The sequence below is a fragment of the Chlorocebus sabaeus genome, chromosome 8 (assembly GCF_047675955.1).
Source record: "Chlorocebus sabaeus isolate Y175 chromosome 8, mChlSab1.0.hap1, whole genome shotgun sequence".
Lineage (NCBI taxonomy): Eukaryota > Metazoa > Chordata > Mammalia > Primates > Cercopithecidae > Chlorocebus > Chlorocebus sabaeus.
The window spans coordinates 89,399,182-89,419,373 of NC_132911.1; the positions used below are offsets into that span (position 1 = coordinate 89,399,182).

A 20,192-nucleotide genomic window follows, 5' to 3' on the forward strand; every position below is an offset into this window, starting at 1 on the left:
TTGATTTTTCATGGACAGAGGTACAGCGCAGGGAGTGTGGCTAAATCAGTGCCAGTCTCCAGCTCCGCGTGAACCTAGGATCCAGATATCTCCCGGATGCCGGGCGCTCTCTGAGATCCAGCCCTTGGCTTCCTGCAAACCAAAAGGATCCGCTAGGTTGGGAAATGCTGCCTGGTGCGATTCCAGAAAGGGCCATCTCTTTAAGGATAACGGACTTGGAGGACCTCTTCACCATCCCACCCCGCTCCGGACTCTTTCTTCCCATCCTTTGCTCCTAGGATTTTACATGTTGCCTGCAAAGGGAGTCAAACTTAGGGGGCAGGCAAACAAACGAGTTCTTTCCAGCCTCCGTAACCGGATCGCTAGAACGAAATAAACTCGCAGAAGTGTCCAGAGTCGCAGCCAGACCGCCAGCCTGCGCTTGAAGCAACTTGTAAGTGAGGCTGCAAGAGCCGCCGGGATGTAGATTTTAGTTCGTGGCCAAGCACAGCTGCGACACCCTGTCCCTGCCCCCACCCCATCCCCAAGAATGCATGGAAGAGGGAGAGAGGACTAGGTGAGGGCCGCCTGCATTTCTGCACGTCGGCGCCAGTTAGAAAGCCCTGCAGTTTTGCGAGACAACAGGAGGAGATGGAGGGCCCAGGAGCCACGACTCCCGGGAGAGCGCAGGGAGGGGCGTAGATGCCCCTTCGCCCACCTCCGCCCCCCTCACCTCGACAGCTGTCCCGCTCTTGGAATTCATTGGCTTCCCCCACCCGGCCTCCCAAATACCACCCCAATCTAGTTTAGCCCCCTGCCCCACCCTCGCAGACCTAATAAGGCCATGCAGTGTGCCGGGGGGGAGCTACATAAAAGCGCGGGCTCGCGGAGACTCTGCACCACGCAGGGGAAGAGAAGGCAGGAGCAGTCCAGCGCGGAGGAAGGCGACCATGGCCAAGGAGTGGGGCTACGCCAGTCACAACGGTGAGTGCAGGCAGCGGCGACCTGGCCAGGAGGAGATGCCGGTCCTGGAGAGCCCTGCCATTGCACAGAAATGGGCAACTTTAGAGAGTGCAGTGGAAAATGTAGGAGTAGGATAAAACCTAACATTTACTGAGGTTTTTCAACTGCCAAATGCTGCTCCTTCTTTTTTCCCTTCATCTCATTTAGTTCTCCCTAGTGTGGAGTTTTTATTTCTCTTGGAGGAAACTGCAGTGCAGAGAAGTTGGATCACTTGCCTAAGATCCCGTTGCCTCTGAGAAGTCAGACAGCCCGAGGTCAGGTGTGACTGGCCCTTATTCTGTTACACTGGACAAGCACCTAACTGCTTGGTGCTGGCGTGAGAATCTCTGCTCTGCCTAAGGTTCTCCCTAATCCCAGGAAAAGGAATATGGGTGTGCTCTGAAAACTGCAACATAATGCTCAAATGTAGGTGGTCAATATTATTTTATTCCAACTGTATGATGGAAGGTGGCATTGGTTTAAAAAAATGTGATAAAGTTTATCTCAGAAATAAGCCTTTGAGCAAGCAGAGTGAACACACCGAGTTAAACAGTCTCCATGTATGCTTTTCACAAAACTGCCAACAGGCCTGAAATGAACGGTAAGTCTCTTATTGCCCAGTCTGAAACCTAAGACCTTTTTGAAATCACTGTCTAGCCTCTCTGCATTTTGCTGGTTTAGTCAATTAGAAAGAGGCCTTGGGTTGTGCCACCAAATAAATACATCCCCTCGACTTTATTTCCTAGGTCCTGACCACTGGCATGAACTTTTTCCAAATGCCAAGGGGGAAAACCAGTCGCCCATTGAGCTGCATACTAAAGACATCAAGCATGACCCTTCTCTGCAGCCATGGTCAGTGTCTTATGATGGTGGCTCTGCCAAGACCATCCTGAATAACGGGAAGACCTGCCGAGTTGTATTTGATGATACTTATGATAGGTCAAGTAAGTATGACAGTGAGGTAGAATCACATGGATGTTTTCAATGTCCATATTGACAAAATGTGGGTTATGACACAGTACCAGAATTAGTGAGGAGAGGGAGCCCTTTACCTCTGAAAATGGAGATGACATTTGCCTTTTTTAGTTATGAATAATTATATTTATGCATTGAAGAGAAATGTCTCACCCTCCAAACTTGGTCTCTATGAAAACGGCCCCATGTCCAAGCTAAAAGTTGGCAATGCATTCCTGAAATGGAACATGATAGGACAGAGATGACAATAAGCTCAAATGAGTATTCTTCAGACTCTGATGGCCTGTACCTGAGGGTTTTTTATGCTTCTTGTCCATGGTCTGGAGAGCCAGGCTTCCACTCTCGATTGCGTAGATTCCATTCTACAAAGCCAGAAATATAATAGAAACCCTAAATAGGCACTTTCTTCCCCTGGTGCCTGGGAGGTGACCAATCTAGGGGAGAGAATGGGGCCATTGAAGGTGTGAAGATGACTTACCTTCAAGCCTTCAGTGGGGTTCATCTGGTTAATCATTTTGGTGAGTATTTTTGAAATATCTGACAATTTCTTCTTGAGTAGTATTTGTGTGTGAGACAGCAACTGAAAAATACATGTTTAGAAAAAACAAATCTCTTTATTTCACTTACACTAGTAAGCAAATCAGTAAAATAAAAGAATGCTAGTCAAAAATACTTTATTTCACAATAAATGAGGTAAGAAATAATCTTCCTTTAATATTTTGGTGCTTGATATACAGCAAAATAATTCCTTATAGCCACATTTCTAATAAAGTTACATTGATATACATAAGTGAACATTCTTAATGATGTTGTAATGAAGAATGATATTCATAATTCCTACCTACTAGGAGGTTCCAAGTTACAGAAATTTAAATTTTCTTAAACAGTAATTTCGTATTGCTATTGTTTTCTTTTTTCCCCTTCTCCTTATATATCAAGTACCATTTTGAAAGCACCATAACAAAATTAAACATGTCTATTAGGTTGAACCACATGAAAATGCCATTTTTGTGAGCAAAAATAGTTGAATATTGTCAATTTCATACAGTTTATTCTAATAAATTGGACTCACATGTCCCTATAATAACTGTTCTGAGTAGCTGGACAGGAAAAATGCAATGAATTGAACCACTCCATTTCTACATGAAAAAACTCATATAGGCCTAGCCTCATTGTTTGAGGTCTACATTTATGGCTTTCCCTGGGCCACTTAGTGTGGCCAACCTCTTCTAAAATAGCTGTGCTCTGAATTCTATTTTGATCTAGCTTATATTGCCAAATCTTGATCTTACGGTTTCTGCATAGTTTTCAATATACTTTGGAAGATATCTGAACCTCTAAATCACTCTGGAATGGGTTGAGATGTTTATCAACAAGCCCAAATTAATGCTGCTGAGAATTATCTAGTTTAGTCATATAAATTGATTGGTTTTCTGGGAAATTTCTGAATTTTCCATTTCATCACATTTGAACAGACACGGTCTAAATTAGGCATAGATGAAAGTTCTTGCTTGCTGTCTTAAAGAAAAGTGTAGTTGGAAGCAACATGTGGAGAAGGAATTCACATTTTCTCAGTGATCATCGTGCAGGCACTATGATGAGCGCTTTAAGGTGCTTAATCTCAGTTAATCTTCACAGCAGCTCTGAAAGTTTGGTATTATTATCACCTTCTTAGAAATGTGAAAGTGGGTTCAGAGAAGTTTAGCAACTTGTCTGAGATCACAGAACTAGCAAGGGGTGAAGCCAGCATTGGAAACCTACATCCACCTGGTTCTCAACTGTCCAATTCTTCCCACTGCACCACACTACCGACCTGTTCTCTGGGTGTATGCCTCCTCATTGTCCATCTGTTGTTTTAATTTTACTTTCCTAAATGTTAAAATGATGTTTCAATAATAATGAAACAAGCAAACGAAATAAGAAAAACAGAAAAGAACAATCATTTATCTTGACATATCCCAAGACTTCATTTTATGAGGAGTCTGGTGTCCTGGGAGTGGCACCATCTACCCAGGACACTGACCACATTTTGTCCATTAAGCTCTGTAAAAGAAGCATGAATTCACTGTTGACCAAGCTTATCTGAATCACAGTGCTGAGAGGGGGTCCTCTCCCTGGACCGTACCGACTTCGCCAGTTTCATCTTCACTGGGGCTCTTCGGATGATCATGGCTCTGAGCACACCGTGGATGGAGTCAAGTATGCAGCAGAGGTAGGAGGAACTGCCATAATCCATTCTGAGTCTCATACAGTGAAAACTGCAAAATTAAAAATAAGAACCACAGCAACAAAGCATCATCCACTGCTTTTGTTTCAAGTCTATAGTTATGAAAATAGCTGTACTAGTTTTAGCTAAACTGAAGCTGCCAGACATTCTAGGCTAGACAGGTAAAGGGGTATAGGTGAGTTGGCATCAAACATGAAGATTTCCAAGGTTACATTAAGAAACTGGGGCGAGTGCAGTGGTTCACACCTGTAATCTCAACACTTTGGGAGGCTGAGGCAGGTGGATTGCTTGAGCCCAGGAGTTCGAGAGCAGCCTGGGCAATATGGTGAAACCCTGTCTCTACAAAAAACACAAAAATTAGCCTGGCATGATGGCATGCACCTGTGGTCCCAGCTACTCACCAGGAGGCTGAGGTGGGAAGATCACTTGAGCCTGGGAGGTTGAGGCTGCAGTAAGCCATGATGGTGCCACTTTGCTCCAGCCTGAGCAGCAGAGTAAGACCCCGTCTCGAAAAAAACCCCAAAAAGTTAGAAATTGGATAACTACTTAATAAGAAAGCTTAGCATCCTCAATGAAACTGGAAAAAGGATAGCTAATACTTATTAAATGCTTACATGTATTAACTCATTAGATCCTCTTAGCTACCTTAAGAGACAGGTTACAGATGAGGAAACAGAGGCACAGAAAAGACACATAATAAAGTCACATGGCTGGTGAATGTTAGTGCTCTACCTGATACAGACTGGCTTCAGAGTTCATCGTCTTATCCAGTGCCCTATGCTGCCTGTTTTATAAGAATATAGTACTCTAAAAATAGAATTTCAAAATTCTGAATAATGCTTATATTCCAATCTCTTAATGAACCGTGTGCATATATATATGTATGTGAATATCTATATATACACATGCACACATATTTACACACACATAGAGATATGTGTACACACATACAATTTAATCTGAGCATATACTACTCTCTGTCTCAGTTAACTCATTAAAGAAAAGAATGAATTGTAACTCAGATCAACGCATCAAATTACAAGGGCTTAAGACAGGCCTCTGACATGTTTTCTTTATAAAGCCAAGCCAATAAGTGGTGGCAGTTGCCTTGGAGGTGAGGACCAATTCATTTTTCCTGCCTTTCTCTTTTCCAAAGATAGGCTCTGGTTAACATAGGGGCTGTGACAGAAGCCCAGAAATACACTATGAACACGTTTTTAAGCAGAATCATGAGGCAACTTAGTTCTTGGTTAAATTAATTGCTAGAAAACCCAAAGTACTTCACTGTGATCTTTCTGTTTCTTTACAGCCAATCTAGAGAGCCATGACAAGATAAATTAAATATTGAGAATGCCTTCTAGACATCTTCCCCAACCAAATGGGGAAAGTTGAGTATATTTCTTACAGATGCAGTCAATATTTTCAGTTTGACCTTTGCATATGGGATTATTTCGTACTTTTGGTCTTGAATAAAACATTTTTTAACTGCTGCAAGTGATTGTATTCTCTTGCCATTCTCTGTAACTCAGCATAGAAAGTTTGATTAACCTAACTGGTACCCATGTTCTACATTAAGATCAGGTTGCCACCAGGTTTCAGAGCTCTGGTTGATAAAAGGAGATAAATAATTTTATATGCCTTTTATTTGAGCCACTAGAAGTGTTACCAAAATACTACATGCTACTCTTTCAAATTTTCTCAGCTTTTATGAGAGTGCTCAGCAACCTTATCCTGTACCACGATTGGATTTACTGTGGATGATGTTATACTTACTTCCATATTCCAGGAATTTACCTTCTAATCTGTCTTCTATGGTTTCAGCTTCATTTGGTTCACTGGAACCCCAAGTATAACACTTTTAAAGAAGCCCTGAAGCAGCGTGATGGGATCGCTGTGATTGGCATTTTTCTGAAGGTAAAGTAAAAATTGACCATATATTTTCTTTCAAAATGTATTTCCCTACCAATGCTTAGCATAGTTTGAGTTTCATTCCCTCATTTTTACCTTCTTCCCTCTATATACATTTTATTATTCAACTAATCAAGATATTTCTGCTAAGATCAGCTCAAAATGTCTTGCTTTTCTCTAAAAGTGTATATTTTACCACACTCCAGGACCCCTAGCACTTCTAAATTTTCCCCAGATGTGGGGTGTGTGTGTGTGTGTGTGTGTGTGTAGGTGGCGGGGACAGAGCCTTAGAGTGCGCTTATTATCGTGGTGGTAAGGGCAAAGGTGGCATATATTCATTTTCCTTTCTCACTGCTCCACTTCAATTGCACTGGAAACCAGAAAAGTCAGTGTTGGGAACCATATGATGCCAAGTCTCTGGCTGGACATCCCCTCGGCTTGAGGTGGTCACCACTCACATGATCCCAGGCTAAGATAGCACATGGAATGTGTGTGTTGTTGAGCCAGCCTTGCTTTAAAGAGGACTTAGTGTCATTAACACATAAGGTTAGTGGTAACATAATCTAGATTTCAAGCCAGAGGTGAAAATTTGGCTTCTTTCTCTTTGAATGACCTAATTTGTTTTAGGTTCTCAATTCATTGGGTCATTTCTGGTGCTTGAACACAGCACAGCAGGAGGTGGAGTAGGTCTGAGAAGAAAGACAATGAGCTTAGTTTGGGAAACATAGGGTCCATTTTGGTTCTAAATCTGTTTTTTAGAAAAGTGGAATGACTTTTCAGAGAAGGTCAAAGACACAGAACTAGATCAACATGTAATTTTGTGGTCCTGTACTTCAGAGGCCTGGAGTCCAAATTTAGATCAGAAAATATATACTCTAAAATCTTGAGGAAAAATAAACTTATGTTTTTGCTTAGTACGAGATATTCTGGCAGATTTATAAACACTAGTTGCAGATGGATGAATCAAAATCAGCTTTGAAGACAATCCTAAATTATGGAGAAGTAAAAGAATTATACTTGGATTTCCGTTTTCTTACAGATAGGACGTGAGAAAGGCGAGTTCCAGATTTTCCTTGATGCATTGGACAAGATTAAGACAAAGGTAAACAAAAATCATTTTCCCTCCTAACACATAAAGGAGATTATGCAAATTTTCTTTACACATTTTCAAGTGTTTTTTTTCACCTAAAATCTGTTACTAAGTTTGATGGATATGCTAAGCATAAATATAAAAATAAATGCTATTATATTTGTATGGCATGCAGTTTTTAGAGCAATTTCACATATATCAGTTTTTTAATGGTGATAGTCATCCTGTCAGATAATCTCTTTCTCAATGGAATAAGTGAGAATCAGAGAAGTTGAGTGGTCACCGCATCCTCGCCCAACACACACACACACACACACACACACACACTGCATATATGCATGCATACCATCATGGAGATACTAAATGTCAGCCAGTACTGGTCTGTTGAGTCTTGGTGATGACTTTTCTGGGAAGCACTTATAAATTTAAAATCTTAACAACAGACTCATGTAAGTAACAGAAAAATTTTGATATTTTTTGCGACCATTCTAATAAAATATTATTGAGTTTTATTAACAGAGAAAGTAAGTATTCCAAGTAGAACATTCAATAAAAATGCAAGCCTGATATTTTTTGGTATCATCAACAACAAAACATTAACTTACATGAAATAATTCAATTACGCTTGGGATATCAGTTTCTCCTTTTTCTTGAGGAGTGATAGAATTACAAATTCTACTCACAGTTAAAACAATAAGGAACACAGTGTGACAATGATTGTGTCAGATCAAGTAATAATGTGCAAACCAGCTTCCCCGCTTTGATCTTTATTTTTGACAGGCCTATACTTTGTTCAAAAGTTCTATTTTCTCTATTGCATTTGAAATCCATTCTCACAAATGAAGTGATAAGGGCATTGGGGTGGGTGAGCATGTGCATGCACACACTCACTGCACCTGCAACCTGCTCTTACCCAGGGCAAGGAGGCACCCTTCACAAAGTTTGACCCATCCTGCCTGTTCCCGGCATGCCGGGACTACTGGACCTACCAGGGGTCATTCACCACGCCACCCTGTGAGGAGTGCATCGTGTGGCTGCTGCTGAAGGAGCCCATGACCGTGAGCTCTGACCAGGTGAGCAGCCTTGTGAACACATGGGCTTATGTTGCTGTCTGCCTATGTAAGATACATATACCAAATCAAAAATACATAGCTACTAACTGGATACTCACTGAACATCTCTATGGCTGGAGATTTCATGGTCTGCCCTGGTTAGTTACAACCAGCTTGTTCAGCTTTCTAAAACTTGGCCTCCAAAGGGTACCAGGATAAATACAAATCATTTAAAAGTTGTTTTGATACTGACCATGCCTGAGTTTATGCTCTATAAACACTTTAAAGGGTTTAGGTTAATATGAATCTTTGTTAATTTGGATGTTGCCAAATACTGAGCACTGGTAAGGAGACGGGATGATAAATACAGACCTGGAGAAGAGAAGGGTGCTAATGGAAAGGATTTAACAATTTTGTATGCTATATATTATTTCTGCAGTTTTACAGATACGTAATTCAAGGTTCAGAGGTTCAGTAATTTGTCCATGATTACACAGCCAAGTGCAGGATTGTAATTCCACCTCCAAACAGTTCCCAGTATTTTTGGCATCTCTTCTCAAGGTTCCCTTCTTAGTGTTCAATCTAAAGAGTGTCCTAGTAACATTCATTAAAGACACTTTCAGGGAAAAGCTACATAGGAGAAAATAAGTGGGCAAGAACATGGAGAAAAACAGATTGAAGCAAGTAAACAACACAGGGACTTACAACCTAGAGCATGCATATTCTGTAATAGTAAAATCAGTTTCCCAGTGTGTGTCTCTTGCATAAGGCAACAGTTTTCATATTTATGTCAGTTTATAAAGACATTTTTATTAAAAGATCAAATTTAACAACATCGTTCAGTGATGTAACTATTTGGAAAGAATGAAATTTTTTTCAAGAAGAAATGTAAAAATATTTTAATATAGAATCATAGTGTTACTAATGAGAATTTATTTTCTTATCCTTTAAGAAAGAAAAGACAATTTAAAATTGAAAATGTAGCATGAGTTGGATTTCTTTTTGCTCTTAAAATAATTGACTCCATAAACTTATACAAAAAAGGTCTATTACATTTTATTTACACTGATATATGGATGTGGTCATCCTCTCCAACAAAGTATATAGTTTATACTGACCCCTCAGATAAAAATAAATGTTTCAGAATTCAAGAGGAAAAGGCTGTGACCAGAGGACATAGTGATCTTGTACAGAATGAAGAAATGGGCTTTTACAAATAAACAAAAAATGCGTGTCACTCTGCAGCGACTAGCTAAATAGCTCTGGACTGGACACTGGGGACAGGTTGTGTGGTTTGCTTGTCATTTTTAAAACACCAGTATTGGCTGGGCATGGTGGCTTACGCCTGTAATCCCAGCACTTTGGGAGTCCGAGGCAGGTGAATCACCTGAGGTCAGGAGTTTGAGACCAGCCTGGCCAACGTGGTGAAACCCCATCTCTACTAAAAATACAAAAAATTAGCCAGGTATGGTGGCGGATACCTGTAATCCCAGCTACTCAGAAGGCTGAGGCAGGAGAATCGCTTGAGTCTGGGAGGTAGAGGTTGCAGTGAGTCAAGATCCCACCACTGCACTCCAGCCTGGCTACAGAGCGAGACTCCATATAAACAAACAAACAAACAAACAAACAAAAGAAACCCCACCAGTATTTACACCTCTTTGTTGCATAGTGTGTCCAGTTCATCCGAATGTCTTGTTAACAGTCTGCCCCTGCCCTTTGCAGATGGCCAAGCTGCGGAGCCTCCTCTCCAGCGCTGAGAACGAGCCCCCAGTGCCCCTTGTGGGCAACTGGCGCCCTCCACAGCCTATCAAGAACAGGGTAGTGAGAGCTTCCTTCAAATGAGGCTGCTGGATCTTGCCCTCTTCAGGAAAGGAAACCTGCCATTGGAGAGCTTGGTTCCTTGCCTCCTTCTGGTGCTCCTTACTCCAAGTCTATTTCATTTCTCCACACTGAGCAATGAATGTGAGAGATGTCGTCACCAAGAAACCAAAGTTACTTTTGACAAGACCTAATATGAAAGCATAGATTTCACATTTGATCTCTGTAATAATCATCTTTCCTATAAAAGTAGCATTTTTAGTAAAGTTTCAAAGAAGAAGAAACAGAGATGGAAAAGTAAAGATATTTTTAAAATGGCTAGCTATTGGGCACCAGTTTTTCTGTTACCTAAAATTTCACAGAACTTCATTGTTTTTATTTTTATATTATGAGTTGTCCATCTTAAAGAAATATGAGTAATTCTACATGTAGTAGAGGTGTATGAAGATCATGTAACAATTAAACATAAACCAGAAATTAAAATGACTACGGACAGCAAGAACTGAGCTAATAATATGTTTTAACTCAACACCAGCAAGAAGTCAGTCATTTATTGAACTTTTAGCTACTAAGATTACATGGTTTTGATCATCAGTGAAAAGAAAACGCAATAAAATCAGGAGTTTTCAAATTTTTGATTCAGTATTTCAATTTCTTCTTCATAAATGTAGTTGAATTTATCCTAGTATTTTTCTTTACCTGAAGGAGGGCCATTTATTTTTAATTTCACTACATTTTCCTTTGCATGATTATTAAAATAAAAACTGCCTCTGTTGTCTTTCTCACTGGAGGCTGGAATGAATGATCATTAGAACACAAAACAGTGAATGATGGCACTTGAAGTTAAAGCAGTTGTACTGATCACCAGAACCAATAAAGACATGAACGGAAAACGTTGAGTGTTGTGTTTTTTTTTTTAAGTGGAAGGGCAGCATAAATGACAAAAATAGAGTTTAAGAGCAACAAACTTTGTAAGTTCATTTTTATAGCTGAAGGATGGCACTAAGGACTGAAGTTCTCAGTTTGGATGCTACATTCCTCAAGGAGCGTCGGGGGGGGGGGAGAAAAAAAAAAAAAAAGCAATTAGTACGGGCCTTCTGAGGAAACTGCAGACCAGAAGATGAATGTGTGGCCATATATCTGATAGTGGGAAATACTTTCCAGAGGCCTCAAAATTGGTTTAGAATTCTGGGGTTCAGACTAGTACAATGGGTTTCAGGGGCATGAAATCAAGTCAGACTATAGCTTTTACATCCATATTTTTAATTATGCCTTTAGGATGATGCTGGCCTAACACTGCAAAAATCCATATATTTAGATCTTTAAACCATTTAATATAAAATCTTTAGAAATAAAGTATAATTTTGCAGTTAGTGGTTTTGATATGTCTTTCATCACCTCACTGGCCAATATGTTAATTTACTTTGAAAAGTGACAGGAATAAGTTCATTACCCTAAGAAATGAAATAATATTGGGTCAGGAGAGTCCTGAGATGCCAGAAGTCAAATCATGTGACAGAGTCCTATGAGGCTAAAGATATTTAATAGATTACCACCCAGGTGAAGTCAAACCAGGTTGGTCAGTGTGAACTGGAAGTGTTAATTAAATCCCTTGAAATTAGGAGGTGTGGAGCTTTGATCATTAGTGATAATACACAAGCTGATTCTCTCAAGGTACTTACTTAGTAATGCTTATGCACTGTAAAAGATGTATCCAGTATTGACTCTATGTGGGGGAGGAACATATGACTTAATGCCAGCTACAAATGGTCCTTATTCCAGTACACAAGCTGAACAGGTTAGAACTGTTTTGAGGGAAAACGCCCCATCAAAAGAGGCTATCTTCATAGACCATATGCTCTATGAGGGCACAAATATGAGTCTTGCATGCTGACGTTCACCTTGCTGTCTAAAACTGTGTCTGGCACATAATGATTACTCAATATTTGTTGAATAAGCGATGTCATGAATATAGATGAATCCAGGTAAAATACTTACCTTCTTGAACAACACATTACATGGTTAATAGGAATATTGTTTTTTGTTTATCTTAGTTTAGATCCCCTTGGAAAATGATCTCATTAGCTTCAGGTGGGAGCTTTCTAGTAGAACATAGTTCTCCCCTCCCTCTAGTCTGAGTCATTGTCAATGCTCACAATTATCGCCCATCTTAAAATTTCCTCCCAGCTTCTCAAAGTGCTGAACTCAAAGTGCTGTGATATTATAGATGTCCATTAGAATATTAAAGACATACTGTGTCTTTTTTCAGCAGGGGGATCATTTTCCTGATCATAAACAGGCCCCCAAACAATTGCATTTCAGATACACACAGCCTTACAAAGGGGCATGGCCGGGAACTGCTGTGGTAAGAAGATTTCAGCATCTGCCAACTTTTGTTCTTCAGGGTATAATCATTGCAAGTATTTTAACATTTCAAAATAGGGCAGAAACTAATCTGAATTCGTGTTTCATAACATTCAGATTATCATATCATTAAAAGCCTATGAATTGGGCAGAATCAACAAGAATTTACCTAATATAGGGTATTGTTAGAAGTATGCAAATATATCTATATTTACATATATATATAACTTTTTTTTTAGATGAAGTCTCACTCTATTGCCCAGGTTGGAGTGTAGTGGCATGATCTTGGCTCACTGGCACCTCTGCCTCCTGGGTTCAAGCGATTCTTGTTCTTCAGCTTCCCAAGTAGCTGGGATTACAGGCATGCACCAGGATGCCATGCTAATTTTTGTATTTTTAGTGGAGATGGGGTTTCACCATGTTGTTCAAGCTGGCCTCAAACTCCTGACATCAGGTGATCTGCTCACCTGGGCCTCCCAAAGTGCTAGGATTTCAGGCGTGAGCCCCCACACCCGGCCAAGACTAAGTGTGCAAATATGCTGTTAATATAATCCCTGCCTTTTAAATGAGCAGACAGATAAATTTATGAAAAGGCAAATAATTTCAGGAGTATTGATCCAAAATTCTTTAAACTGTACAATCAGTGAATATTTATGTAGATGAGTGAGAAGCATTCTACACAGAACATGCAAAACTGAAGCTCTCAATGTTTAACCATAATCATTTATATAATTAAATATAGTTGAAACTGATCAGCTATTAACAAGCTTGGATACATGTGGAAAATTTAATATGACAGTTATTAAAATGAGAATTGGCACAAATAAAATTGACCTAAGAGAAATACATATGGTCTAAACCCACATAAAGAAAGTTAATTAGATTCTAGGTTCTTTTCTAATGCCTTCTTATCTGATATTAAATATGAGCTCCAGTTATGAGTAAAATATATTATTTTAGCAGAGGAAGAATAAGTGAGAAGAGGTAAGAAAAATGAATCACTGTGAATTTCAGATTTTTTAAATTTCATATTTGAGGTATACAAATTTAATGATTCTTTTAAAACCTACCCCTAAAGTAGTTCTTAAAGTCTTAAAATGCAGATGGGAAAATAAAATCATGTTTGAATGTTATTTTCACTTAGGTCATTAGATGGCAGCAAAATATTACAAAAATTTCATGTGCGTCACTAGATGGCAGCAAAATAATTACAAAAATGACTATGACATTAAAAGCCATGCTGTGCTTTATTCACACTAATTGCAGAGCAATAAGATTTAAAAATTGTTTTTGACAGCCTATTTCTGTTTTTCAAATGTTTACTATTAGTCATTAATACCTATGCAAAAGAAAAGAGAGTGAAGGATTCTTACATATTTTTAAGAGTCTTTATAGCCAAAAATAAGGCCTGAGGGATAAAAGAATAGTAGTTATTGCAATGAAACTTAAATAATGGGAAATTGACATTTTAAAGCCCTCTTCAGTATTCAGGACTAGATTCAAGACACACAACACTTGCTGAATGTGTGCATCAGGCAAGTTAATTTCTCTATGCCTCAGTTTCCTCATCTGTAAACAGGAATGAGAGTAATAGCTGCCTCCAGAGAGATTTTAAGAATTCCTTGTCAACCACTTAGAATAGTCCTTCTGACATAACTCACAATAGGAGTTAACGATGATCTTTTATTAATTAATTTCACATCAACCAAGAAAAAATTGGATGCCTTATTCAATACCTAAACTTACATTTCTTTCTTTAGGTATCTATTAGTAATATCGTGAATCCACACCTCATCAACAGGTAATATTAAAAGAGTTTCTATAACAGGCTCACCTCTGGTTGTTATTGGTGAAAATGGTATTTTAAAACAGTAACTTTTATCCTATATATATAGCAGGCAAAACAAGATGTGGTGACGTTGGAAACCAGCACATCACTAGAAGCAGCGATTCAGAGGAGGACCAAATAACTTTTCCTGAGGAAGCTTCTGCTCCAGGAGTTCTACCCATCTCCTGAGAAACATACAGAGTTAGCAAAACATCCAGAAAATAAACCAAAGAGGAGAGGTGGAAGAACCATAGCGTTCCTTTTGTTCAATACTGATTTTCAAATGTTAGCAAGATAGAAGCCCTTGGAGTGCAGCATGAAGTGGAAATCTATCTTAATAGTAAATACAGAAAGTCTCCTGCCATGAAATTGATTTTGGACTTGTCTGAGCATGCCATAAAGTCAGAATCCTAAATGAGATGCACAAGTCAAACTTGAGAGAAGAGTTTGTACTTTGGGGGTGATTCGACTACAAAAAAAAAAAAAAAGGAGATAAAACAGTCTAGGCATAAAATCTAGCATCAAGGAATTAAGTAGAGGGTTAAAGCACTACTTTAGGTGTGAAGGTGTTTAGTAGGTGCTGCCACTCGACAACTTGACCGCGTAAGTAATCACAGGTAATCAGCAGGAGTAAGAGCGAATCTAATGGTGTAATCACATGGGACCACGTGTGCAGCAGCAGCATAAAACCCAGTGATTTAAAAGCTAATTTTAGCCAGGTTAGAACTGACTCTGTGCAGTAAACAGGAATCAAATCCTCCCTTGTATTTAAATCTTTCTCAGGTAGAGGAGAGTGGAATTCCAGGGAAATATTTTGGCCATTAAGTGTACATATTCTCTGTTTCAACATGTCCATACATTTCTATAATATGTATTCAGCGCACTTGAAATTTGGATGGTTCCAAATGCATTTGTTCAAGGGAATTCTTACCCTAAAAGGAACCTGGCTCCCACAGAACTATAACACAAAAGGAAGTGTTTGAAAATACTGCGCTCACAGAATTCACACTTCTGCTCCTGTGAGATCAGTTTACAGCAAGATCTAAAGCATCACAAGGCACGTGGATGGATCAGGACCCCAAAGAAGGGGGCCTATTAAGGGTGGGAAAATTGTACAAGCCAAGCACAGCAGATGTAAGGGCAAGTCCAAGTGCTGGGAAGAACTAAGAACTGAGAAGGCTGCACATCAGTGAATATATAGGAGCTTAGATTCTCACACTGGGAACTAATTTAGGAGTAACAACAACGCTTTTAAATTATGTTTGTAATATAAGAGCTGGTTGTGTGTGTGTGTGCGTGTGTGTGTGTGTGTGATAAGTAGTGGCAGCAGGGAGGTTTTGTGAAAGTAAATACTTTATCTGTTTCATTACACTATTGAAGCCCCAGCACTTAACATAGTATCTGGAACCTAGAATGGAGCCCAAAGATATTTGTTGCATGGTTGAAGGAATGAATAGATGGATGGATAAACTGATAGAGGGATGGATGGATGAACAGATAGATGGTGCAATGAAATTCCTAAAATACTGAATGCCAGTCTAAGTCCACGAGCTACTGGGAGCTGTCGCCTCATCTTAGGAAGGCCAGAGACTGGCATCTCAATGAGTTTTTATACTTCCTCAGTTAGGGAAAGTTCTTGTACTTTCTCAATGCAGTATATACAGATGTCTGTTGCTGCAACCCAGGCTTCTCTATAAAAAAAGTATGCATGGAAGAAGAGAAGCAGCTTTACATATATCCAAAGCTTCTCATTTGCAAATTTTAATCTTAATAATTAATTTCACTTAGCATAAAAGCGACATGTTTTAGGAGATATAACAGCAGAGTCTCTCCCCGCATATTTATCTCTTTTAGCACTCATGCTTCTAATGTGCAAGTTGAAGAGGTAGATTAGCAATGAGTCTGTGGCATTAGACTGTGATGACACTAATTGGCATGATTCATGCTGGTACTTGAACTACCCCACTCTCTCTTTTCTCTAAGTTTGCCTTAATTTTCTCATTAGTGACTTTAGTTCTCCATTTCATTCAGTTTTGCGTAGAGATATTTATGGCAAGTTCACATACATAATAAAGATACCTCTTCCTAATACAAATCCTTGTTTCACAGTCATGATTAGCAAAGTATGATGCTTTTGAAAATCCAATAAGCATTTCCAACTGACACATTCCACTCCACACCTGCCAAATAGATGGTAAATTCAGGTCAATTTCCTCCACAAACAACATAGGCCCCATGTATGTTCAGGTACTGATAATTACTACCTCGAGCTTTATAGTATAGCTGAGAATTTTTTTTAAAAAAAGCTTTACCTCAGACAGTAAATTACTAGAAGTCACCGTCAGTTGTGATGGTGGTGGGCTGGGGAGTGGCAGGGTGGAATAGTAAGTACTTTGCGGCTTAACTTGTAACTTGATATGTAAATTTCAGACAGCCTATCATAAATATTTCTTAATTAAAAGAGTATTTTAATGACATCTTATCTGAGAAGGTCTAATTCATTCCTTTTCGTGTGTTTTCTCTAACAAAGGGCCTGTTGTCAAGATTGTGCGGTGTACTGAGTCTCTTATTCTTGGGAGCTTAATTGATATGAAACATTGATGAGGCCCCAAGAGGAGCAGAGAGTTGCAGAGGAATTATGAAATCACCACAAGGCATAAAGAAGAAAGTTTACAGCTACAGCTGAGCAAAAGTATTCACTATTTGGTATATAGTTTTAAAAGTATACACAGATGACTAAAATAAGGCTCTTTTTTTTTTTTTTGAAACACAGTCTCACTCTGCTGTCACCCAGGCTGGAGTGCAATGGCGGGGTTTTGTCTGGGATTATAGACATGTACCACCAGGCCTGGTTAATTTTTGTATTTTTAGTAGAGATGGGGTTTCAGCAGGTTGGCCAGGGCTGGTCTCAAACTCCTGACCTCAAGTGATCTGCCCACCTTGGCCTCCCAGAGTGCTGGGATTACAGGTGTGAGCCACCATGCCCGGCCATAAGAAAGGCTCTTTTTGAAAAGATTTCATGCTTTTCAAAAGTGTTTATGTGTCAAATACAGAAGAAATAAAAGCAGGTTAAGGAACTACTTAGAAGCATCAAAGAGAAGAAAAAAATAGAAAGATAAAGGGGACTTCCAAACATTGCTCAAGAGAAATGATACTAGACATGGCTGTGAATACCGAACGAAAGGGCTTATCGGGCACAAGCACAGTGCCCAACACACTGGGCATGAAATACATGTTGAATAGTGATATCAGTGCCATAGGAAAGAAGGAACAGATAGCAGGACTGAGGGTACAGGCGACCTGCAAAACACGGCTCTGGGTCACCTGGGTCTTTGGGTCAGCAATGGACTCCGGACTCTTTTTGAATGATGTAGGGCCCCTGGGACACAGTTCTTCCACATGTTCCTGCAAGATTGCATTAAAAAAATATAAAGTATATATTCACAGTATTTTGTTATTTTGTATATTATAAAATATAAACAAAGTAGAAAATTTTAGTGGCTAAAAAATTAACTATAAATAGAATTTCTCATGTTTTCTTCCTGTCATGGGGCAGTCATCATGTGCACCCCTGAAGTGTGTACAGGGTCATGTGGGGGGCAGCTGGTACAGAGTCGAATGCTAACAAAATCAGCCTACAGAATCTCCTGCCAACTGGTCCACTTCGTTCTGTCCTGTGGTTTCTCACCAGCCATGTTGGCCTGCTGTCTTATTCACTGTCTCACCGAGTGGGGACTACCTGAGAGTGGAAGTAGAAGGAGATAATTCTATAACAAATCTTAAAAAAGAGAGAGTCATTAAGACTGCTGTGAATTGCTGCACAGTTGAAGGAAAGAATGGATGGATGGATACATGGAAAGAAGGATGGATGGTTGGAGAGATGGTACAATGAAACCCCTAAAATACTGAATGCCAGTCTAGGTTCATGAGCTAATGGCCTCATCCTGGGAAGGTCAGAGACTGGCATGTCAATGAGTTCTTGGAGGAATAGCACACATTTTTGACTCATCAGTTTTGATCTTGGGTTGGGTGGCTTTTTGAATTTGGCTGTAACTCTTTTGGCTTGGTCAAAGCTGGCAAAAGATAAAAAAAGAAAGAAAAAAGCATTCACAATACATAGGTCTAGGGAAATATACTTGACTATTGCTTCTGTTCATTAAAATATTTAAATGACATTTATTATTTCAAGTGTGTATTATTTTCTAGCCATTGTACTCAGATGGAAGAGAGAGAGAAAGACACTAATAGAAGCATAGAGCTAACTACATGGAATAATCTTTAAAAGTTCGTGTGAAATGGTAAAAACACATACAATCTAACAAGAAGCAAAGAATTGCAAAGAAAATGCCACGGGGGTTCACAGCCAGCAGCAGTTTTCTTAGGTTATATACTACTTCTATTTCCCCAAATCTTAATTTTGAGTAGTTCAAAACTTTTTAAGACATCTTTTCATGCATATAGATTTTCTATCTTCTTTAGAATCAACCTGGATAAACACAAACGAGAAAACTACAGAGTTATAAAATATAATTATCTTTGTTTCCTATAGCCTATCCACATATGTTATAGGATTATAAAGTGCTGATTTTCCACTTGTATACTCTTAAGACAGTTGTCAGTTAGTGACACTGGTGAATGAGGACTCCTGCCCTTGAACAGGAGGAAAAAACTTATTCATAATGCCTACAATTCCCCTTGCATGGAAAATGTTAAATTATTCTTATAACTAAAGGGAAGTCAAAAATTCCCCTATACAAAATGGTGATTTATAAGCAAAAGAGAAGTTTAATCACGTGGTGAAGCTAATATTAACTTAACCAAGTCACTATGATTTAGGTGCAAAGCCATCATTGGAAGTGTGTTGAAGCAAAGTGAAGAGACAATAATCTTAAGGTGCAGAGGCTGGATTTTGTTCTTTTCTATCCAATCCAATAAACAAAAGATAAGCGAGGGAGTATTATGGGCAAAGCCCTGTCCTAGGGCTCACATGTTGCTGGACACATATGCAACTCTAACACAGACCTTTTACAAAAGCATTACCTTATGTATACTCTTAAGGTAGGGTTCCAAAATCTTGGTACTATTAACGTTTCAGACAGAAAAATTCACTGTTGTCAGTAAGTGATTCTCTGAATTGTAGGATGTTTAGCAACATCCCCAGCCTCTATCCACTAGAGGCCAATGGCACACAGTCCCTGTCTCCCCCAGCTGTGAAAACCAAAAATGTGTCCAGACATTGTCAACATCCCCCTGGGGAGCAAAACTGCCTCCAGCAGAGAAGCTATGTTCTAAGAAGAGGTGGACTTTTATTTTTATTAGATAGATGACAGTATCACACGTGGCAGTTGTTCCGGAATATAAAATATTTAAAATGTGTACTTTGCTTATTTTTAGTGTAATTGTCCCACTTAATACTTCTTCCAGTTCTGGTTGAAAGTGAAACTAGGTAATGAGCTTGGAATTCATCCACTACTCTTCAAAACTAAATAGATTTTATTACTTATAGAAAAGTTAAGTGTTACTAGTCATTATGAAAAAACAAAGACACATTCAGAAACTACATTTTTAAAAGTCTGAAAAGTTATTTACTAAGGGAAGTTGAATTCAACTGTTTATTATATGTAAAGTTATTGTTATCCCCTGCTACCCTAAATAGTTAAAAGGAATTTAGCAGGAAACCCTAAAAATGGCCAGCATTTTGATAGAACATTCTATTTTATAGAGGAGTACTGCTTACATAATCTTAATGCACTGCTATTCCATCATGACAAGGCAGGTGCCTTTATAAACTCCTTGAAGGCACTTTGCTGGCCCTTGGAGAGACAACACAGCAGATGGCTAATAGTTCAAACTGTCTGGTTTCATACCTGGCCTCATCACTTCCTAGCTGAGTTACCTGGGGTAATCTGACTTACCTCTATGCCTCAATGTCACCAGCTATAGAGCAGG

The 20,192-nt window shown here is 39.2% G+C and overlaps 1 protein-coding gene across 2 annotated transcripts; it reads left to right on the forward strand.

The window, feature by feature from the left end:
• The first annotated feature begins 601 nt into the window (after positions 1-601).
• On the forward strand, positions 602-11,005 carry CA3 (carbonic anhydrase 3). 2 transcript variants are annotated; one of them, XM_008001006.3, is made up of 7 exons: positions 602-963; positions 1,728-1,925; positions 4,050-4,168; positions 6,005-6,097; positions 7,131-7,193; positions 8,099-8,254; positions 9,956-11,005. In XM_008001006.3, exons 1-7 carry the CDS (start codon positions 930-932, stop codon positions 10,073-10,075), a joined length of 783 nt encoding a protein of 260 aa, XP_007999197.3. In that variant the 5' UTR covers positions 602-929; the 3' UTR covers positions 10,076-11,005. The 2 variants fall into 2 exon arrangements, with proteins under 2 accessions (XP_007999197.3, XP_072874284.1); XM_073018183.1 differs by lacking the exon at positions 9,956-11,005 and having other exon boundaries at positions 8,099-9,103.
• The last annotated feature ends 9,187 nt before the right edge of the window (positions 11,006-20,192 follow it).